The sequence below is a fragment of the Haemorhous mexicanus genome, chromosome 5, assembly GCF_027477595.1.
Source record: "Haemorhous mexicanus isolate bHaeMex1 chromosome 5, bHaeMex1.pri, whole genome shotgun sequence".
Classification (NCBI taxonomy): Eukaryota; Metazoa; Chordata; class Aves; order Passeriformes; family Fringillidae; genus Haemorhous; species Haemorhous mexicanus.
The window spans coordinates 54583309-54607794 of NC_082345.1; the positions used below are offsets into that span (position 1 = coordinate 54583309).

Genomic DNA, 24486 nt, shown 5'->3' on the forward strand with positions numbered 1-24486 from the left:
ATGAGGACAAAGAATCTTTTTGGATCACAGATGATGCCCAAAATCATGAAGGGCAAAGCCCAAGGAAGGAAGGGCAGGTGCTGCAACTGCTACAATAATACCACAAAGACAGATACCTTTTATCTGAACTGGATTTGGGGTTTGGTAGATGAAGCTGAATCTACATATCATGTACCAACTGTAATTCTTTCCACGAAAAGAACTGTATGCTTGCATTTTCTCCATTTGCTTTAACAGGGACCAACAAAATTTATTTTTTGCAAGATGTCCTTTAAAAAAAAAGACACTAGGAGGCTGACATGTGCTCAGTGGAGGGGTACTGCAAAATGGCAGATCATGCCTCTCTCTAGGGTTTGGCTGTGGCATACCAGAAGCCACTCAGCATACACATCCCAGCCAAGTATCAGCACATATCAAATGTGCTTTTTCTGAAATTATCATTTCAATATTCCTTCCCACACAAACAGATCAGTTTTCCTCCATGCTTTCTTTTTGATATGGCCTCATGGTCTCACTATGGATAGCATCACCACCACTTCTGCTAATACATAATTTTCCTGAAGGATAGTGCATCACGAATCTGTGATGCAGGCAATCTCACTGCTAAAGGTCAGCAATTTCAAAGGCAAGCATTAGAATTTGGTATAACTGTAAAACTGTTCTTTATGGTGTCAAGTTTACAAAATCACACATGCAGCAAACAGAAATATATTTGATTGGACTTCATTCTTCCACCTGTCAGTAGAAGACTGCAGCATAACAGTGTTTTAAGCTGTCAAAATCTAGAACATTAAGCAGAGTTACCAATTATCTCTATTTCTGAAAGTTTTAACTGTCTACATTTTTTATGATTTCTAACATTTTGGGATTTTGTTTCTTAATTCCTCTCTAGGCTGACTCGTGGCTGCCTCAGACCTGGAAGTGTTTAAGGCCAGGTTGGACGGGGCTTAGAGCAACCTGGTCTACTTGGAGGTGTCTCTGCTCATGGCACAGGGATTGGAACTGGACGATCTTTAGGATCCCTTCCAACCCTATTTTACGTATTTGTACTGTAAGCCTAAACAAGACATCAGAATTAATTTCAATAGCAAATTGTTAACTTTCCCAGAGGAATCCTTGACCTCTATTTCCCATCTCTACTATTACTCTGATGAAGCAGGTAAAAAAGAATGCACAGAAATGTGCATTCATTTATTAACAGTGATTATGGTTATTGCAGTGCCTTGCATATATGACCAACCTGACTGTCTCACATTAGTATCTGATGGCTTCCCTCTTGAACCATGCACACTTCTAGCAGCAAGCCAAATGGCCTGGCAACTGTGACACTCAGCTTGTGCATGCATCACTCAGAGTTTTTCACAAAAACAAGGCCAGGACATCAATGTTAAAAGTCAAAATGCATGTCTTACAGTAAGAGATAATGATCTCAGTGTAGAACATAATGTTCTCTTTTATTATTGATAGAACGGCTGTGACTTGTGGAGATTACCCAAGTCATGAGCAAGCACTTCAAGACCTTCTGTTAGAAGAGACAACAAAACCATGGTATTTGCTACGCTGCTCAGTTCAGTGGCCAAACCCATCCATGCATAAACACGACCTGCAGCATCAGCTCACATACTCATGGCTAGATCTGCTTCTTCACAGGCCTGTCCTGTAGCAGCACTGGAATAGATAAAAGATCTCTTGACTGTCATTTACAGGGAATGGAACTACTCTGTGCCACCAACACTGCAGAGACACGAGTGAGCAGGGACCACACAAGCAACAGAGCCCAGAGCAGAGCACTTGTTAAAACTTCAATTCAATTCCACTTGAAAGGCTTTAAAATCAGACAGCGTATGGTACACACAAGAACGTCTGTAAATGCAGTCCCCATTTTCTGAAGAAATGTATATTTCCTGTTATTTTCTTGCTACAGTTTTCAATGGATTTTTATGCCAAACTTTCTCATCTACCCTAAGAAATTGTCATTTTCTACAAAAATATCCTGATTTCTGAAAGAACAACAGAACATGTATAAGCTGGAATAGCAGCTGGAAGGAGCTACTACATTTGTCACCTTAAATTTCAGTTAGGACAAATAACCCAAACACAATTAATTCAATGAAAACAATGCATTGGTCATCCTCAAAAGCGTTAGAACTTACTTACTCCTTTTTAGTGATCATATTTTGCAAGCAATATACAAAAGAGAGAAAAAATATATTGAGAAATTGCCTTGTAAAACAAAATTATTCCTGAAAGGAATCTACCAGATGTATCATTCAAGAACTATTTGCTGATGCCAATGTCCCCAGGCTGAGCATTAGATTTTGGGCCCTGTTTCAGGCAATTCTGCCATAGAGATAAAAGAAGCTACAGATTTTGCATAATTTTTAGACTGCTAGGGGAATACCCACTTCCAACTGTTTGCTTTCCCCCCTTTCTTATGTCCATATGTAAAATTCAAGTTGCTATGGGAGATGTGAAAAAGGATGGAGCAGTGTCTGCTGCAATAAAATGGAACAGATATGCAGTGAGAGTTGGACAGAGGTTACACAGGGGTCTGGTGGGTTACTTAATTGAAAAATGCAGACAGGAGCCAAAGTGTGTTACTCACAGTGCTGGGAGACTTGCCAGCACTGTTTGTCCCAGATGTAGGCTAGTCACAGGGAAATTAAAAATCTGAAGAACCTTAAAATGTTCCCTTTCTCTACTTAATATTTGGATCCTGCAGGACTTTGGAGGACTAATCTGCAAAACTGGCCAATAAATCTAGCAAATTGGATCTTTTGACAGGGAAGTTAAAACAAGCATTTTTTCAGAGAAAATCTATTAAAAGGTTTTTAATTTCTACTCTGCTTTCTTGCACTTAATATGCATATAATTTTTCTGACAGTAGGATATGGAAGCTGGAAGGTATATGTATATATAAATGAAATCCACATCAGAAAGTCTAGACAAAGCTAATCTTAGAAATAATATCCATGCTTTTTTTTAAGATTTCCATGCTTTTCTCTTGACAAACCTTTCTTCCTTTTCCAAGTTTTTTCTCAAAACAGACGTGTTTCCACCAAAACCTAGTTAAATATTCCAGCCAATGTCATCAACCACAATTTCATAATTTCCTTTATCTCCCACCAGTCTCTAGCACATCAAATAAACCAAAATGAGACCAAAGCATGCAATCTTTCCCAGCAGTTAGGTGGAACTACCACCTCTGTGTCTGCTAGTTATGGGTCCTTGTCAGGATGCTTTGATATGAAACTTTGGAAAATGGAAATTTATAAGGTGAGGCTTGTCAGAAAACAAACAGCAACTTCCTTCCACCATTCTTGTGGGATTGCTTTAGCAGCTTGATGCCTATTGCTGTTCTTACACCATATCCAGGATTCAATGCCAGGTAATGGCAAGCCTGGCTGAGGATTTGTTCAACCACAGTCAGTTACTCCTTCTGGAAGTTCAGATCCTGAGAACTGAGGATCAGGAACAAGGAATATTTTTAGGTTCATAAGGAAATGTATTGGGGAGAAGGAAGGAGTTTTTAACAGCAATAAAGCACAGCAGAATCCAACATTGACCTTCCAATAGTTCTGCTCAACATAAGGCAAGAAACACTCTGCTCTGTTGCAGAATTTTCCAAGTGATTTGGCTGATTCCAAGTGATTTGGCTGAAAGTCCCAAAAGAAGAGAAATCAGGCTGTTAAAATAACTGAGGTTTAACTTCCATACTGTAGTGCACTAAAAAGTAAAATGTGCTTCTTCTGATTCATTAAATATCAACCTAGGAAATCACTCAATCACTTCGTCTAAATAAAAAATCAAATCATAGAATAATAGCTGCAGTGTTTCAATAAAATTGTAAACATTGAGGTTTTCATAAAACAGAAAAGACAGAACAAGAACAAAATATGCCATGTAATATCAAATTTGATGTCAGGCATCATTTTATGTACAGCTTTCAAGGTAATTCTTCCATCAACAAATTAAAAAATATGTCTGTGACATTTTTTCAGGAAAGGGATTAGTTTCTTGCCTTTTTTTCTCATCTACCAGTGCCACTAAGGACATATGTAATGCAGGAACTCAGTTCCAGAGACTCTGGTGCAAGGCTGGAGGGAGTTACAGGCCTGCAAGGGTCAGAACAGTGCTGTGATACTAGGTGGAATCCCAGAAGAAGCAATGTCTTGTCAACCTCATGCAGGGCAAATTTGCCTCTTCTCTTCCAGTTTCCCCCGTAAACAGTCCAGGGGGACACTGGCAAGTCCCAGAGCTCTCCCAACACTGCCTCCAGCTCTGCTGTGCTTTCAATGCTGCTAGCACAGGTGACTGTACAGGGGTCTGACCATGCAGAACTATTTCCTAAAAGTATATTAGTGCCACACCTTTCTTTAATCAGTCTATTTTCTAATTAGACAGCTGTGTAAAAAGAAAGATATAATGTATTAGAAGACTGAAATCGGTTTCAATTTAAAGTTGTCATCTAGCAGGAATGGGTAAAACAGTCCCTAGAAACTAATAAGCTCTGTGTTTCAATACTAAAACACTGCATTAACATTCTTTTAACCTTTTATTAACACCCTGGCTATTCCTTAGCTTTGTAGGCTTAGCACTCTAATGTACAAACTTTGAAAAGAGACTTGCATGCAATTCCAGGTTCGAGATTTTTATGGAAAAGCCTTTAGGATTTAATAAAAGTAACTTTTAGAGAGAACATTTCAATACCCATCCTTAAAGGAAAGATATATTCCTCAGCTAAACTCATAAATATGTTTGAAAATTTCATTAAGAAATTATCATTCTTTATCCTAACTTTAGAGAAATGCATGCTGCACTTTGGAGTTTAAATGGCTGCATAGTTTGGCAGTTGGACTCAGTGATCTCAGAGGTCTTTTCCAACCTTAATGATTCTATTGTTTTGTATACACAGTGACTATGTATGAATAATGATGGCCCCTCTTTACCTTTCCAAATGGCAGAAAATCACTAGTTGATGGCTTTGAACAGTCTAATACTTCAGGGAATAACATTCAGGGTAAGAGTTCAAAATTAGAGAAAAACACAGCTGCTACATGCACAAATATAGCAGATCCAGAACTTCACAACAAAATGTCTTCCTACCACAAAACACTGACTTCCAAAATCAAAATTTTTGGTGGCACTACACATAGAAAAAATATTTTTTTCAGAAATTTTTATAAAGTGAAAAGAAAGACAGAAAAAGAAATTTCACTTGAAACTAAAATTAAATAATCCAGGTTTCTTCTAACTAGTCCGAACTGTATTACAGACTGGATGCATTGAAACTTAGGGCTTTGTTATTCTGCCATCAGATCTCACACTTCCCAGAACATGTGATCTGAATTTTACTGATTAAGAGCAAATTTTTATGTCCTTGATAGTAAAGTGTATCTTTGTTCCTCTAACAGCTACTTCTCTAGCATAGACAACAGAGGCTGCAGTACAAAAACAAACAATACAGGATACAAATGTTTTTTTCAGTGCACAGGGCACTCCTATGATTGCGCCAGCTTTTTCTTTTACAAGCTTTAGTTTAATTTCCTATGGAGGGAAGGAAGACAAGAAATACTGCAGGCAGATATTTAGGGTAAGACTTGCTCTGATCCCATGCAGAGGTCACCCAACCACACAGCCACACATCTCTCAGCTCCTGGCTCTTCAGCCCCAGGTGTCTCACGGGGGGATTCACATAAGTGGTCATCCTCTGGGTAGATGTAATCCTTTCCCCCTTCTAACCCTGTGCTTCCCTAAAATGGGAACATGTATGGAGATACATGTCAAAAAGATCATCATGCCAGCGGGCTTTGGTGTCAGGAGAAGGCATTGAGGACACAAGTCTCTGTGCTCACCAGTAGCAATGAACAGGGAAAAGATTCAGAGCTCCCAGAGGCAATTTGCTTAATCACAAGGATCCAGCCTGTATCACTGTACTGAAAGTAGGGAAGACTGCACCAAGCCTGAGCTGCCACCTACCCGATTTTCAGCTGACACAGTCACTTCTCCTTATGGATTTCCTGGTTGACAGCAGAACAATTATTTACATGCAGTAGGCTTTTTTTTTTTTTTAATGATGTGGCAATTATTTTCATTTTCAGAAGTGGCAGTTCTACAACAACCTAATAGGCAAGCATGAGGAGGAAAGTCCATGAGCTTCTTATAGTGGAGCTTTGCCTATTCTGTTGGCTGCTTCTTCTGGCTCTTGGCCTCTAGTTAAATAAGTTACATATTACTTTTCACACTCCTGTTCCAGAGAAATGCTATGTCAATATCCCAAGCTTCCACTGCCAAGACATGAGACCAGCTAAACTGTGCGAGGGCAAAGGTCCACCTAGCTCACAGCCAGAGCTCCTGGTAGTAACTGGCAGCTGAGAGAAGGAAAGGGTAAATAAAAACAATACTTGTCCTAGGATGCCCTCTTTGAGTTCTGTAATCTATGGGTTAGAAATCTTCAGGGCTGAAGATTGTATTTAAATGAATACATGTAAATAGGACCTTCTTTCCACCCATCCTTCCTATCTTTCTTCCATTAGTTTATGTAATCACTGAAATCTGTGAGATTTTGTCATCCAAAAATAGTTCACTTTTTCTCCTTAAAGGGCTTTGGTGCCCCTGAATTCCATGTTACAATCTGTGTGGTGATTGTCATAAATATTTTTCAAAGACCAGTAATATTTCCTGTTCAGCCTGTCCACACAACTGGCAGTTTTATTTATTACTTCCCTCTTGAATTGCCCTCACTTTTCCCAGCTGAAATATTTTAATCCTGTAGTTTTACTGTACCCTTTGGAGATGGGGTGGCCAGAACCACATGCACTATTCCACTGGCAGACTTATACTCAGTAAGGGCTTAGTGAACTGAGGCTGCTTTGCCCTCCTCCTTTCCAACACTCTGCCTGCGATTCATCCTACTGCTGACTGCTGGGATGTTCCAAGAGATCTACCCATGTTTGTACTGCAATTCCTCTTCTGAGAAATAGCAGCCACTCACTACAGTGTAATATGCATATTTAAGGTTTTCCTACATGTTACTTTTCTTCAGACTGGATTGTATCTGTCTTTTTACCACTCAGTAATGCAGTGCTGTGAGTGGTTCCTCCAGCCTGTCAGTACATCAACAAACTTTGGCACCTTTGGATTTCAGCCCCCTTTCCACACTAATGACTCTGCTGAACAGCACAGGCATCAACATCAATCCCCACAGAGTTCCACTGGCAGATACTCCCCACTGAGAACATGAATCCTTTCTTTTTATCCTTTGTTTCCTACCTTTAAAGATTTTACTTCTGCTAACCTCTAAGGATTTTACTTTTTTACCCTTTTTATTTTAGCAACAAAGTCACTTTTACTTGCACATCCCATGCCTCTTAGAGAACACTGAAACCACATTGTATTTTCTTCATAGATCCACATATTTATGAGTACAGTTTCAACCATTTTTGTCAATATGGAAGGTAGGTTTCCTGGAAGTATTTCTCCAGACATATGGAGCCTCTTTTCAAGCACCATGTCGCACTTGCGAAGAAGGCTAAACTATTTTTTAGTTTTCATATACATTATAAAAATTGTAATTCAAAAATTGTAAATTAGGAATCATGGTGACAGTTTGGCAATTTCTTATTCTAGTTTAAACTTAGGTGAATAATATATAACCTTGATGATATGACACAATTAATTTTATTTATTTATTTATTCTGAAATATCTTCTATTGCTAATGGAGTAGCAGCGAAATGTTTTGAGGTTCAATGACTATTGAAAAATGTTTGAAGTGAGAACTCCTTTATGTTCTACCATAGCAATGATCAACACAAAGGCCATTTGGCTTTGCATTGTTGCTTACTTTTCTGCACTCCTCTTTTTTATTAGATCCAGTACTCTCTGAAAGAATTCCTGTCCAATGTGTTTTTATGAATAGTTTTTGGGTCTTGTGCACATTATTCCTCTGAATCTCTTTAGGTCTGCCATATGATGCTGCACTAAATTTGCAAGAATATATATTTCTTTTAATTTTCTGTTTCATACAGAACTATGCTTTTTGAAGTGTGACTATTACTTTTAATAGCCTCACCTCTTTGAGTCTGTTAATTATGACTCAGTTTGGGATGTTTCCATGTAGGGAGGGGAGTCAGGGGAAAAATGCTTTTTTTGACATATAATTTGATCTTTTAATATGTTGTGTTGAAGCAGTTTGTGTTCCAGATATAAGCAGTGTCAATTAACATAATTAATGGAGATTATTGGGCAATTTATCAAATCACAGATAGATGGATTATTTTAATTCTTATTTTAAAGACATTTCACTTGGATATTGCATTCAACCTCGGTCTTCAAAGACTGTTCTTAGACTAGGTCTCCAGGATTCTCAGAATATTTATCTTTGTCCCCTGGAATCCAAAATTACTTTAAGACACAGCATCAGTCCTTTACAGCTCTATTCTGTCACTCCAATACTTTTTTTACCTAGGCATTCTCCTTCTAGAAAGTGTTTAGTATGCCTACCAACATGTCATGTAAATATGCTTGTTTACAGTTACATATTCCATTTAATCTATCCTATTTTACCCTTATACCTTAATTTCATTCTGCATTATTATGTATATGACTTCTGCTTATATATGGCTGTGTCTTTTAGAATACTCATCGCAATTTTTATGCCTGCATTTTACCAATTTATGGTAAATTTTAGTCCTAAGACACAATTCATCCTTACATGTATCCTTCTCCCCCATACCTTCTCCACCCCAGTTGTCTTGGTGCTTAGTTTTAAAAGCAAAATAAATACAACTTTCTGATTTGATCTATAGGGAACATCTGTACAGGTTTCATCTATGCCTTAAAAACTTAGCATCTGAAAATAAAAAAACTGTTCTGATCAGATAAAAATAATAGCTTAGTTCCATGCTGCCCCTCATTTAGCAGTGAAGTGCATAAACATATATATATATATATATACAAATATAATATAAAATTTAAGATAAAGTTGTAAAAATCTTTAAAGTAAGTGAATCAACTCGCTCTGTTGCAAAGTCTAGAGTTAAAGGCAAAACACTACTTATTTCTCTGAATTCCCCACTAACACATCGAATGAATCATACAGAATTGCTAACAAGAATCTCTCACATTTTCATCACTCATTTTTGAAACTAATTTGGCTAAATGTTTGTTCATCTAGAGTGACAACTAACTGGCTTCAACCTGCCTCAAGCAGTTCTTTTGTAGTTATTTGAAAATACTCTACCTCTGTCAGAAAACAAAAAAATCTCAAAACTGACTTTGCTAGAAAATAATCAAATGTACATTCTTCACCCACAAGTTTGTGTTTTATTATAATGGCATTCATTAAGTGAGAAGAGGAGAGGACCAAAGGATAAGGAATTCCTTTTTTTTCTTCTTCTTTTAGGCTGGAAACACCAATGCTTTATTATACTGTGCCAAACTACAGTTGCTCCTTCAAATGTAAAAATAGAAGACTAAATGAATAAGGCAATTCCTGTATTCAAGGATATGTGAGGATATTTAATCTACACCGCAGCTCCTCAAATGGCATTACAGGCATCTTTCTAATGTTTATTCATGGGAAAGCTCATGTTATGTAATGTTTGAGTATATTAAATGGCCAAAAGCATTCCATTAGCCAGAAGCTGTGAAGTCAGTGGGGTGGCTGTTGCAGCATTTAGCCTCCTCAGAGTGGTAAACTGAACAGTCAACAAAACAGGGGAGCTGGATGTAAGTGGAAGGTGCAGCAGAGCAAAATATGATGCATTTTAAAACGTGTTAGATGGAAGGCAGAAACAAAGAAAACATAAGAACAAGCACTTGTCAAAGCAGATGAAAATTTATCAGATTCCTTTCAGCTGCGGTGCACAACAATAGCACCTGAAGATATCTCCAAGAGACACTTCTTAAGTGTCAAAAGCAACCAGTTGTGTGACAGATTCCAATGTTACTTCTGACTGTAAAAAGTTTCTGTAACTCTTGCTTGGCTCTGAGCGGTATCAAAGACTCAGCACACAGAAACACCAGCTAGAGCCGACAGCTTGCAGAATGGAGTCCAAAGCTGATGGTAACCGAAGCTCTCTGAAAATGTGGAGGCAGTACAGAAAATTTAAACAGCATTTCACAATGCATCTGTAAAAAGTGGAGTCAACAAAATGAGTATCAGCTGGAATGTAGCCATAAATTTCCTTTTAGCAGTATGTGGTCCCTCAGCATTCAATCTCACTGAGAAGAGATAACAACTATAAAGCTGTCTTGCAGTTTCAGATGAAAACTAGTAAAATGTTACAGGAACACCTATGAGTATCAGAAGGATGGGGAACTTGACAGGATTTATGATTTGAAGCGTATCTGTCTTTAAATCATTGCATCCTTTTTAACCTCTCCAATTACAGCAGCAAGGTAAAATTATGCATTACAACCATAAGCCAAAAAGCTAACCAGAAGAAAGCAAAGTAAAGAGGTGACCATGATCAAACTCCTCAAGAACACAGAAATTCATATATGCATGAGAACTCCTGATGAAAACGTAGAACAAGGACTGCAGAGGGGTTTGGTTCTCATAAAGAAAAATAAGATATCAAATTATTTTCAAAGGGAAAGAAAGTCTTGGCTAGACAGTCCTCATACTTGAGATAAGTTTCTGGTTTTTAATGGAAAAAAAAAAGAGAAATACTGAGTGAGGGTTGTCTGACTATATGTACATGTCAAGATCTAACCTAGGTATGATGGCTTCCTTTAAGGGTGAGTTCCATCTCATCCTGCAGCCGTCTGCTACAAAACAGTCCGAAGGATCATAACCTAAACCCCTTGATTGTAAAGAGAACCCTAGTTAATGACTTCAGATATAGACATAGACCTCACTTGCCCAGAATTAGGTGATACAAATCACTCAGCCAGAGAGATCCCAACTCATCCCAACTCAGCCAGACCTACGAGGCAAAGCATTTCAAAACATGAGCCACAAGACTCAGCAGCTGCCTTGTTGGAGGAAGGCAGCTCCTTTATGGTGGGAGGAATCATCAACTGGTTAGTGAAATCATTTCAAATAGGTCACCAAGTGGTGTCTCTTTCAGTGTCTTAATTCTGTCTTCGAGCTTCAAATCATAGAATCATAGAATGACTTCAATTAAAAGGCACATTAAAGATCATCTAGTTCCAAGCTCCTTGCAGGGACACCTTTCTCTAGAGCAGGTTGCAAAAGGTCTCATCCAGCCTGGCCTTGAACACTTCCAGGGATGGGGCATTGGCCTGTTTCTGGGCCTCACCACCCTCACAGTAAAGAATTTCTTGCTAATATCAAATCTAAAGCTACTCTCTCCCAGTTTAAAACCATTCCCCTTTTCCCTATAAATTCACACTCTCATAAGAAAGCCTCTCTCCAGCTTTCCTGTAGGTTCCCTTCAGGTACTGGAAAGCCAGCAATTAGTTCACCTTGAAGCTTTCTCTTGCCCAGGCTGAGCAATCCTGATTCCCTTAGCCCTTACTCGTAGAAGAGGTGCTCTAGCCCTCCAATCAGCTGAAACTGGAACAGAACAAGAACCAGTCTGAGCAAATCTCCATCCTGCACTGGGTAATGAACTGATAATTATAATAGCCTAAAGGCATCTGTGTCTGCACTGACTAAACCAAATAGCTCTTGCTCATCAAATCAGAAAAGATGCTCAATCATAGGTGAGTTCTGCTCATTAATTCACTTTCTGTGAAGCCAACACCAGTTTGGAACCTTTTTTAATATATGCATTTCTCACATCTATTTTTTTCTGCCTGAGGCAGTGGAAGAACTAACGAATATGACACAGTGGTGTTATTAAGCCATAAACAGCCCAAGAGCAAGGAGGTAGAGCTTTCAGAAGAGAAGCATCACAAAACCACCTTTTTTTGGGAGCTTTATTGTATAAAATTAATTTACCTATATAGAAGGAGATTATCTTTTCTTTTTAAAGTGTAATACCTAAAGCTAATTTCCTTCATCACTGAGAATAAGGCCACTAGTGAATACAAAATCTTCCATAGTGAATGAAAGCTACACAGTTTACATAGTGCATCTGAAAATCACTCTCACTGTGATTAAAGCCTTCTACTTCTTATATATATTGATCTTGGCTATAATTGGGGAGTGATCCTGTAACTTCTACATCATGAACTATAGTCTTTATAGTTTAAGCAAAGGGAGTCAGTATTTTCATGTACAGTTACCAAACAGTTCATACCTTCTGCAGTTCAAGCACAGCAAAAGATATGTAATACATACCAAGGAGAGGTTATATGCAAATACACAGAGTGATGAACCCTCAAAAGTACATTCTGCTTTGGCTTGTCTAGCTCTGTGCAGAAGCTGATAACCTTGAATACACTGAAATAACTTATTGTGAGGGGCCAAAAAATGCTTCAAATGGTTTTATAAAGTATTAAATTTATAAAATTGAGAAAAGTTTAAATTGCTTTTATTTTAAAAATTTAGAATATCTTAAAATACATTGTTTTAATTATTTGAAAGTGCTTCAGCTGCTCAAACTTAGTTACTTTAATTTGGAAAGCCTGTTGAAATATGCATAGGTTTAAAATCTTTTTAAAATTGATCAAAAAATTCCTTCTCTTAATTCCAATTTTTCATTAATTAAAAATATTTTTCATTCCAATTGTTCTAAATGCAATTTTCAGCTAAGAATGCCCATGTGCCTTTGATTTCAAACAGTAAAGAGCCACAATAACAAAGTCAATTTTATTTTTATTTTTGATCTTTGTTGGAAAAAGAAATAGAAGAAAAGGCAGACCACAATTTCTGGACTAATATTTTCTCCTTTGCCACAAATAAACACAGTACACAAGATATCAATGTAAGCTTGCCTCCTCATACTACTGGGTTTTTTTCTAAGTTTGGTCTCCAAAATCCAGTCTCTGGAATTTAATTTGCCAGGGTGAATTTTTGAAGAAAGTCCTTGCTTTTCTTCAGTAGAATCAGCTTTTGCCCCAGAGCCTGCAGTAACCTCGCTGCATTAATCAGAGGTTCAAGATCCTACCTCCATGCAAAACCCCATACTATTTTTGAATGAACACAGAACACCTTTGAGGGGCTCCTCCACTTAAAGAACATTTATGAAGTCCATTTAAGTGGCCTCTTACTCTTCTCTTGGATAAGATAAAGGGGCTTCCCTCCACACCCACTGAACACAGGTTTTCAAGGTTTTATTCCTGTAATAAGAATAGCAGTGCATTTTTCATTGTGCTGCCTCCTGAAAACCTTCCAGCCTCTCAAGATCCTGTTGGCACTTCTCATGCTAGATCTAGACAGTCACACAAATGTCTTTCATGTTGCCTAAACCAAGGGAAGGCAGGTGAAATTTTCTATAAGCAACTGGCTGATGTTTCATGATTGCTAGCCCTTGTTCTTCTGGGAGACTTTAACCTTCCAGATGTCTGCTGGAAACTCAACACTGTGAAGAGGCAGTCCTGGAGGTTCCTGGAGCACGAGGAAGATAAATTCCTGACACACCTGGTGACAGAGCCTACCAGGGACAGTGCCCTGCTAGACCTGCTGCTTGTGAACAGAGAAGGGCTGGTGGGAGATGGGGCGGTCAGAGGCTGCCTTGGGCATAGCGACCCCAAAATGGTAGAGTTTGCAATTCCTGGTGAAGTGAGGAATGGGGTCAACAAAACCTCTGCCTTGGACAGTCCTTAACAACAAAGGAGTCCAGGAGACCTAGACACACTTTAAGGAAGAAATCTTAAAAGCACAGAAGCAGGCCATCCCCATGTGTCAGAAGAGGAACTGATGCAGGAAGAAGACCGGCCTGGCTGAACAGGGAGCTCTCACTGGAAATCAGAGAAAAAAAAAAAAAAAAAAAAAGAATTTATGACCTTTCCAAGAAGGGGCAAGCAACTCAGGGAGAGTAGAAGGGTGTTGTAAGGCCATGTAGAGAGAAAATTAGAAAGTTAAAAACTCAGCTAGAGCTCAGTCTGGCAACTGCTGTGAGAGATAATAAAAAGTGTTTTTATAAATAAATTAACAGCAAAAGGAGAGCTAAGTAAATTCTCTATCCTTGGACGTGGGGAAGGGGGGAACATCGAAACCAAGTACCAGGAAAAGGCTGAGGTACTTGTACTTTCTATGCCTCAGTCTTTAACAGCAAGAGTGGTTTATCCTCAGGGCAACGTGCTGAGCTGTTAGAAGGGTCTGGGAGCAGAAGAGAAGCCCTGCAATCCAAGAGGAAGCAGTTAGTGACCCACTGTGCCACTTGGACACTCAGGAGTCCATGTGAGCACAAAGGACGCGGCTGTGTTGGTTGACAGCAGCTGAACATGATGCAGTGAGTGCCCAGGTGGCCAAGAAGGCCATTGCCATGATGATTCTCTGAGTCCATTATCATATTAGGAGCTCAGATTGTGTTACCTCTGAAACAGACATGTTTCTTTCAAGTTGCATTTTTTAGGATTCAGCCCATCTTTCAAATGTTTCTCTTCTTAATGGGAACTCTTTTTTTTTTCTCAAGGCAAGACTGTCTTCCATTTATTCACATTAAAATTAAAAATTTAATATTTTTCAACTGCAACCTGTATGTCATACAAAAAGATAACTCTGCATAAATAACTATCCTCCATTGTTACTTAATGTGATATGATGTGATCTAAAAATTATATTCTATCAGCAAGGGTGAAAACTTAACCTTGCAGTTGTAAATACCAAGTATTGCTTAAAAGAAATTAAACCCATTAATTTTAAAATGGATACTTTACTAGCCTTCAGTTATTTAATTGTACTCTGCCTATACTAACCAGCCACACTAGGAAGTTTGATAACATTCCACATAGAACTCACTACAAAACCACTAGAGTTAAACTGAAAAAAAAAACATTAACTTACAGCTCTTAAAAATAGTGATAAGTTCTATGGACAAAGGCAAATTTATAGTCTCCCAGAACAGTAAAACTTCAATAGTTATGTGATACAGCTATCATCCATGAAAATTCATGCAATCATTTCTAGTCAAAACCTCATATAATATAGATTGCTTGTCTGTATAATCTTGAAAATCATCTACAGACTTCTCCTGTAAACATTAAGCTATTGGATGATACAGATCTGACAGTTGTAGGCACTGACGATTACTCACCCTTGAAGGTCTCACTGCAGTATAAATGACTGAAAAATGAATCCCTCGTTCCTGCAGATCCATGGTCACTCTTCCAATTATTTTGTCTGCAAATGGAAACATGTATAATTCAACAAACTTGGTAAGCTGAGAAAGCTAAAATCCCACAGTAGTTGAAGAAGTAACGAGCTAGATGCTTAAGCTTATTCAGTTTGTTTAAGCAACTTAAGTGCTCATTCTATCTAGGTACAAATGGGATAGGACACTCCCAGGGTCTTGAAAAATGCACAATTTCAGTGAGATGATTTAAAAAGAAAATACAACTGTTCAGAAAAAGGGGTGATTTTGAAACTGAAAAGTAAAACCATGGAAAATATACCCAAAAGTTTGAACTTTGGGCAATTAAAAGCAGGAGCAGGAGAAATCACTGCAGAGATTTCTTTTCTTTCTTTAAGAAGAGTATATGCAGGATGCATATACTGTTAGTCAAGTGATCAGTTAATAAATAAATACTAAAATGTAAGTGGTATTGTTCTGTGAATTACAAAATACACGTAACTATCATTGAGAAACAGCACTCAAACCATGGTGTTCAGTGTGGGGCATGATATGTATAATACTAGTAGCAATATTTGTTTTGCCTTCTGTGGATTTAAAGCCTGCTTCTGCACCCACAACAGGACACAGAAAATTTTCCTGTTCATTACATTGGAGGCCAAAGGAGAAATGCAGTGGGGTATTTCTGAAAAAGGAAGGAGAAGTCAAGTAAGAAAGAGGGGGTATTTCAAAGAGGTCCAAAGATGCCTCCACAAAAGATCCTCTTCTAGTTCTGAAACCACAGGCAGTTGCAACAAATGCTTACAACTGATAAATGTTTTCAATATTTGTGCAGAAACACAAACATCTGCTTATAAGGAGCACAATAGTTGTGACTCATGAGCCATAATTAGTGTTGTTATTGGGACTGCTTGAGAAGCAAGCAAGCAGACTCACATTTACTATTTCAGTGCCTTCCCACTTCTCATTCATCTACCAGTCTGGTGGATGGAGATTTTATAACCTGGACATACAAACTACTCAGATTTTGAGGTGATACTTAACAGAAATTGTGTTTTATCTGAATTTGCTAAAATTAAGAGTTTATATTATTATTATCCTCTTTAACCACTTCTATTTACTGTAATTATGGTATCCTGGCTGAGTAAAATATTTGGCTTTTGTAAGAATTCAAGCATTGATTTTTTTCTGTAGGGTTTCAGCTGAACTGATTTCCTCCTAACAGTAAAGAATCATAGCTATGTGAATTTTTCCTTCTCAAAATTATTCCTAAGTGAATCTACTATAAGAAATGTACTTACTCAGAAAAACAACTGCCTAAAAACTACTGCCATAATTACACTGGTTGTGGAGATCCAAGACATTATATAACATTGATTTTGTAATCTGAATTCACAGATTTTGGAAATTCTCTTCAGCCTTAGCAAAACTTTGCAGAACAAAAAAATAATAATATGTATAAAAATGCAGAGATTGACTTTGGGTTTTCTTTCAATAAAGCAACCAATAGCTTTCTGCTATAACATGTTATTTGCATTTCCCTTCAGAAGGGAGATACATGTAACTATAGTTACCAGTAAGGTCTATAACTCCTGCCTTCAGGAAGATTCTAGAGGTAACTCCTTCATCCAAAGAAGCTTCTGTGAACATCCTTATGACAACTGGATTGATACAGATTTCTTGTTTGCCTGTGATCAGAACTATACCTTTCTTATGAAGTATTTTCAAATTCTCCAAAGAAAAGAGCTCAGACTGTGCACCATGTTTTAGAGCACCTCAGTTAGGTGCCTACTTGGGATCAATAGCGCAGATTCTGTACTTGGCCAAGCAAAGTGGCACATTTCCCTAACCCGCACACCTTCTTCCCGATTAAAATCTAGTTGATAACAATCAAAAAGTTGGCATAGTCTTTTCTTCCATCTTCCCACCTCTTAACTTTGCTTTCCCAAAACAAAGTGGCCTGGGACAGCAGCTGCTTGAGACTACAGTGTGCCCTGGCAGCCAGGAGGGCCAGCCCTGCCCTGGGGTGCATCAGGCACAGTATGGCCAGCCAGGCAAGGGAGGGGATTGTCCTGCTCTGCTCTGAGCTGGGGCAGCCTCACCTCCTGTGCTGGGGGCAGTTCTGGGGGCCACAATGTAAGAAGGATATAAAGCTATGAGAGTGCCCAAAGGAGGGCAACGAGCAGGGTGAAGGGGGCAGGGGGAAGGGAGCCTTACGAGGAGTGGCTGAGGTCACTCAGTCTGCTCAGCCTGGAGAAGAGGAGGCTGAGGGGAAACCTCACTGCAGTCACAGCTTCCTCATGAGGGGAAGAGGAAGGGTGGACACTGCTGATCTCACCACTCGTGACCAGTGACAGGACTCAAGGAAATGGCATGAAACTGAGTCAGTGGAGGGTTAGGGTGGATATCAGGAAAAGGTTTCCTACCCAGAGCACTGCAATAGAGCACCCTAGAGAAGTGGCAGAGGGCCAAACCTGACAGAGCTCAAGAAGCATTTGGAGAGCACTGTCAGGCACATGATGTGATTCTTGGGGTGTGCTGTGCAGGGCTAGGATGGACTCAGTGATCCCAGCTGGTCCCTTCCCACTCAGCATATTCTATGATACTATGATTCTAGGCCTTGGGAAGCTTATTCTTGAATCCATGCAGCTGATGAAAGAAATGTCCCACAAAGACAAAGCCACTATTTAGCCAAGACCAACATTAAGCCAAAGCTCAGCTACCCAGTATGCTCTGGGGACAAGAAAATAGAAAAATACCTCCTCTGCAATTCAGAGATGAAAACCCAACTGCTTGTTTTAGTATAAAACCCACTCATTTTGGACTAGAACAAAAACAAACAGAAAAGGATACACGGCTAAGGTATTTTCCCCCGATTTTCAAATCTGCTGCTGATTTTACAACCCCAGTTCTGAGCAGACACAGTCATAGCCACTAAGAACACTGTTTCTTTACTACACTGTAAACCTCCAAAACTATCACTTCAGTGATTTGCACACTTTACAATTTGATTTCTAATTTAGAGTAGGAAGTGAAAGCTCTGCATTGAGATGCCTGTCAGTGCCATTTTCATGTATGGCACCTCTTTTTCAACCAGATGCTAGGCAAGAAACTTTTTTTATAGTATTTATATTGAGAGATTCAACTTTGACAAGTAATGTTTAATACACTGCAAAATCAATAAAAAACTGATATCAAAGGCAAAGAAGGCCACCAGTACTGTTTTATAAAGATTAGAAAAAACATTTCCTATTCATGCAGACACCCTTTGTTGAAACCAAAGCCTTGGAATTGCCAGATGAGCCTGGCACCTCCAGCTGCCAGTGTGCAAGGTGAGATGGAAGGAGGCAGCTCAAGCTGCACAGACATGCAGGGCTTGGGCTCAGAGAATGAGCACAGGTCCATGCCTAAAGCAGACATGAATTTATCAAGCTCACATTTCATGTCACAGAGACCTAGTGTCTGATTAAAACGAAGACAACCAGAGCTTATAAATACTGTAGAAAGGGAGTGGGATAAAAGCCTTTAAATGGTAGCAGCAAAGCAAAGCCTGCGAGCTAGAGAATGCAACCTGCTCAGGTGAAATCACAAATGATGAAATATTAGTTATGTCTAGGTACTATTACTTACCATTTTCAGCAATTGCTTCCAGGGTGGAAATGTCTTTTAAATCACTAGAGAAAAAGAGGGAAGAGAAATAATTAAAAATCTTTCCTAGGCAAGAATGATGTGAATCAGAAATGTATGAAGATACTGACTGATAAAAGGATTACTGTCAGTCCCTCTGTTTTTCTTTCATCTCCTCCTAATGACCCTTTTCTTCTGCAAAGCCATTAAAAATGTAAGGACCACATCTTCAGCTGATTCTTAAACCCCTCAAATTTCCTAGGCAGCAGAGAAGCCATACTACTGACAGTATTTTGGTCAGCCTCTGAGGAGCTTTTTTCCTTTTGGTGTTGGTCCCTTGTTTAACATTTGTTCAGGAGCTCTTTAAAATTGTAATCATGCCTCTTTTTGTGTAGTGATGTGACAGCTAGAATTGCATTTGTGTAGGACACGTTGATATCTGCACCTTACACCAACATGTACAAATGCCCAAGTAACAAGCTGGGAAGAAGAGTAAGCAGAAGGAGCTCAGCAACCATACCTTATATTTTCTAAATATACATTCACCTGAAGGAACAGTCTCTCCCTTTCTCTGTTAGATCACAGCCCTCATGGAGCTGGAAACATGAAGAATTATAACCCTCCCCTTCCTTCCATTGCAATGGAAAAGGAGGCTGTTTATTAGCTTCAGGTTTGTCTGTATGTTTATTTGCTTGCTAATTTATCCTGCCAGTATTTTTGACCCCTAGATGCCTCTAGCAATTAATTCTGCAGGTAAAGCATGTGTCGAGTAAAATAATTGAGCCTTTCTGCTAAAAAGTGTGTTGCCATTTAGTTTTATTAGCTGCTCCTTTGTTCTCGTATAATGAGGCAGACAAAATAGGAATGCCTGACTGCCTTTCTCAACATAATTCATCTATTACACCTGGTAAGCACATCAGGGGACTTTGAGAAACACTGAATTTATCCTTGTAAGAGAAACAATTTTGATAGCCCTACAAACTTGCAGTCTATTATTTTTAAATTTCCTGAATACAACTGACATTTCCAAAAGCTCTAAAAATCATGCACATATGTGGGTCAGCTCTGTTCGTGATAAGCCCCTACCTGGCAAGTGGTTGTAGCTGAACCACCAGTAAGTTTGGGTTGGACGCATTCACTTCCAGCTGAGAGACACTGAGATTAGTTACATTTGTTAACTTCCAATCTCCTGATTCTTGAAGAACATTCAGGAGATACTTGGTAGCCTCGCAGTCAACAGCTGGCAAAACTAAAGATGAAGGAGAAGACTGAAGAATTTCCTGTAAAAAATTTATGAGATGTTTATTTACCTGCTTAATATTCAGTTGCTTAATAATTAACACAACATTTTTTATAATGTATCCTTAATTTAGCATTCAAGGTGAGGGACCTCCACAGTAACCAGCATGTGAATTCTCACCAGTTTGACTGATGGTGGCATGTAGGCTGCTCCTGAACTTTCTTGCAGCAAGCTTAAAGCACTCAGTAACACCAAATTTTTTCTGTCTTTTCCAGATGTATGGAAGAGGAGAACTAGACAATGTAGACGTTCTCAAGCTAAGAGTGTAGCTGTTATGAGCACTGCCAGAAGCAAAGCTCAAATGACTCTAACTAAATGCCCTTGGATGTGAGAAAGATCAGTGTCAGACACCTCCAGTTCCAGCAGCTCCATTCAGTTAAGTCACACTTTGCATAAAAAACATCCTGCATTTGTGTACATCCTGGTGGTACAGCACATGGTACAGAAAAATGTCTAATTTGTAATTGTTAATTTAAAAAAGCTGCAGATTTCACAATCTACAGAGCCTCCAGACTCATACAAACAAAATTCATGTCATACTTTCCACCTTTTTACTCAAAGTACAAATTATAAAGCTCAGGCTGAACTGGTTCAGATAAAGCATCAGGGTATCATCCACTTTATTTATAAATCTGATAGCTGAGTTCCTGATACAGATACTTGAATAAAGTTAATTGAAAAACATTCTCATTCTTTAAATTTGAAACCTGCATAGTCAAAAAACATCTTTCCAAGATTTTTTCTTGATAATAAAATTAACCCGAAATATGTGGGGAAACAAAATGCAAGACGAAGATTTGAAAATTATCAAAATTAATGCAGCCCATATTTAATGTTGTGGTGGGTTAACCCTGACCCTGGGTTAACCAAAGCTGCTCTATCATTTCCTTCTTCAACTATATGAAGCAGAGAAAACAAAAGGTTCATGGGCCAGGGAGAGTTCACTAACCAATCACACAAAAAAACCAGTCTTGACTTGGGAAAATTAATTAAACTTATTAACAATCAAATCAGAGTATGATAATAGAGATAAAACAAAAAACCACCTTCCACCCACCCCTCTCTTCCAGGCACAACATTACCCATGATTCTCTACCTCCTGCCCTGCAGTGGAGAAGGGGGACAGAGAATGGGGTCTGTGGTCAGTTCATCCCACATTGTCTCTGCTGCCTCTTCCTATTTGGGGGGAGGACTCCTCATACTCTTCCCTTGCTCCCACATGGGGTCCCTCCTATGGGAATCAGTCCTCCATGGACTTCTCCAAGGAGAGTCCTTCCCACAGGCTGCAGTTCTTCATGAACTGCTCCAGGGTGGGTCCCTCCCATGGGGTGCAGTACATCAGGAACTGACTGCTCCAGCCTGGGCTCCTCTCTCCACAGGTCCTGCCAGGAGCCTTCCCACAGGGTCACAGCTTCCTTCAGGCACCCAGCTCTCCTGGCACTGGGTGCTCCATGGGCTGCAGGTGGATCTCTGCTCCCCTGTGTTCCTCCATGGGCTGCAGAGGCACAGCTGTCCACCATGGGCTGCACCACGGGCTGCAGGCGAATCTCTGCCTGCTCTGCTGCCCAGAGACTCTGTGTCTCCCTCCCATGCAAGTGTTGTGGTGTTCCTAACACTTTTCTCCTACTATTCATTTTTTCCTTTTTGTCTGTTCTTGACTGCTCTTCTGACCTGCTCTCTAATCCTTTCTAATTGCTCACATCTTCCTTCCTAGGCAAAGGCTATAGGTACTTTCATATTTCTATAGATGCTCATAAGGTAGGATTATGTGGCACTGTCTGATTTACCTAATCAGACTAAGAGAAAAGTAACTGCAGAAATTAAAATAGAGCAGAAAGCACTGATCTTGTGTATGGGTCTTTGAGTAGTGCTTTTTGCACCTACTGGAAAAAAAAGATGAAACATTTCATTTTGATTTATTTACAGGTTTGAATTTAGACCTCAAATTCTGAGCAATTCAATGATTTTGTTTTATTTTCAATATTTTAATCCCTTGTCCCATAGCAGCATTCAGAATGGTAGCAGTCATTTCAACCAAGGATATTAAGCAGATTACTCATTTAATGTAGAATAAGATATAAAATGTATCATTACTGAGTAATATCTTAATTGTGCCTCTGCTTCTAACCAGTGCTGCACTGCCATCTGTCTCAGCTTTCAGCCACTGGTATTCAGCTGCTTTTCATCTGAAGGGTAGACACAGCTGGATATCAACTCAACAGCCTCAGGTAGGCAATCTGATCCCATGCCTCTTTGTCCTTCTTGCCAGCTGGCAATTGTGCACTTTTCTTTACAATACCCAGACGGTGCTTTGCACATTTTAGGATTTCAGCTACTGTGCTTGTTCAAAACACAAAAACTCCAAAAGGGGTCAGAGAATGAAGAGGATATTGAGAAACACGTGATTTTGCATTCTGCCACTGAAAACCACACAGTAGCTAGGAACAGGAGAGGGACAAGGAAAGAGAGGAAGGGGAAAAGAAGAAGAAGGGGAAGGTTTAATTTTAACTTTCCAATTATTATTTATCCCACAAACTTTCACACTGTAGCCATGCCCTTCAAATGTATGCATAAACCTGTAAGTTATAATTTTAATGAAAATTGATCTGATGCACTTTATGTGATAAAGTGTGTTGCAGCTACAGGAAGTATTGTTGAAAAAACCCCCATGCTGTACTGTTTAGTGGGAAACATGACACCTTTTTTTTTTTTTCCTGAGGGTTACAGACAGATCCAAGCGATTGTCAAGAAGAAAACCTGAAGTCAAAGCATGGGAGGAAGCATTCCAAAGAATAAAACACAGACTACAACAATAACAAAAAGATTGATGTGGCCTTCCCAAACAAGTTTTGCCAAACAGTTCTGCTGAAGATATCTGAAGGAGTCATTGGGCAGCCAGGAAGCTCTGGATGGTACAGTCTACTTGGACCCACACAAGGCATTTGGCAGAGTCTTAAAGCAAGGACTACTAAAGAAACTGAGCTGCTTTGGAGAGAGAGGCAGTCTTCACATGAAGGTAGCTAAAGAATAGATAAAGATTTAGCAAGCAAGGGTTATAAAAAATGCCTGTTACTGCACTGGGGTCTCTTCTGTTCCATATGTTCCTAAACTATCTGATAAAAAGATAAATATTGAGCTAATGAAACTTGCTCATTATGATGATTATTTTCAGGTTAGTAAAGGCAGTGGCTGACTGATGAACTACAGAAGCATCTTCTGGCACAGCCTCTTGGTCAACTGAGTAACTGATAAGATTCAATGCAAATTGATTTAGCACAGTACAGGGTGATAGAAAAACAAACCTAATTTTACATACACAATAATAGGTCTTAGACTCAGAACTAAGTGTTACCCTTCAGTAATGAAATCTTGAGAGTTTCAGCAGCTCTTTGAAAATGGTAATTCAGAGACTGATAGTAATCAGGATGGAAAAAAAATCGAATATTAATAATATTTTAGAAAAGGCTAGAGAACAAAACATCATCATGCCACTGAGTAAACTATGATGAACTTTTATCTTGATTATTATGCAGTTCTGTGCAGGTTCCCTTGTCAAAAAATAATATAATAAAACTAGAAGAAAGAAAATAAAGACAGCCAAAATTTTATTAGAACCTGTGTATCACACGTGACTAAATAGTACTGCTCAGTCTATGACCACTGAGTGAGGATAGGATGGAGTTATCAGACTACAAGTGGCAATGACTTACAATAATCATAATTATGTAGATGCACAGCTGGCCACTAATTGGAGTGTGTTAATATACACTGCCGTTCTAAGGAGCTGAGGATTGTCTAGGGAAAGCCAAAGTTAATATTAAAGAAAAATAGTCTGTAGGGTAGGTGACTTCTTGAGAAAGAAGTTCCCCAAATGCTAATCTCTGTATTTTATTATTTAATTTAGAAGTTGTTTGAAAGGTCAAGATAAATTATCTACCTATAAGATTTCCTTTGTATTAACTGGAATAAGATTCTTTTATTGCATGCAAACCCATTGATACCAAAATCTCAGAACAGCTGCTAATGCAGCTGAACAAATCAAATATCTGCAAATGTTTCTGGGGTTTACAAGTCTATAACTCTTTTTCAAATAACATTTTCTTCTTGTAGAACACATGCTGTTACATGCTCTTATACATTCTAAATGAAATCTCCAGCTTAGGTTTATGAATAAGTTTGCATTTCTGAGGTTCATAAAGGAGGATGCTTGAGAGCAATGGAACATTTATTATAGCTTCACTGATCACTTGTGTAATATAGACTGTGTAGGTAAAAACCTTCTGATTATGGAACACCAAAGATTTTAATTTCAGACTCGACCTTCACTTATGTCCTGTGTTGTGTGAGTATTATTGCAATCTTTCATAGCAGGATTAAGAATTGATTTCTTACCCAAAGTATCTCAAGTG

General features: G+C 38.8%; 1 protein-coding gene across 1 annotated transcript in view; it reads right to left on the reverse strand.

Annotated features, from left to right (window-relative positions):
* Positions 1–24486, reverse strand: part of ATP6AP1 (ATPase H+ transporting accessory protein 1) — a 50002-nt gene that overhangs the window by 16911 nt on the left and 8605 nt on the right. Inside the window, exons 4-6 of the mRNA XM_059847206.1 lie at positions 19864–20057; positions 18781–18824; positions 15115–15200 (exon numbers count right to left, since the gene is read on the reverse strand). Of these exons, the coding sequence (XP_059703189.1) occupies positions 15115–15200; positions 18781–18824; positions 19864–20057 (324 nt within the window). The remainder of the gene's footprint in view (positions 1–15114; positions 15201–18780; positions 18825–19863; positions 20058–24486) is intronic.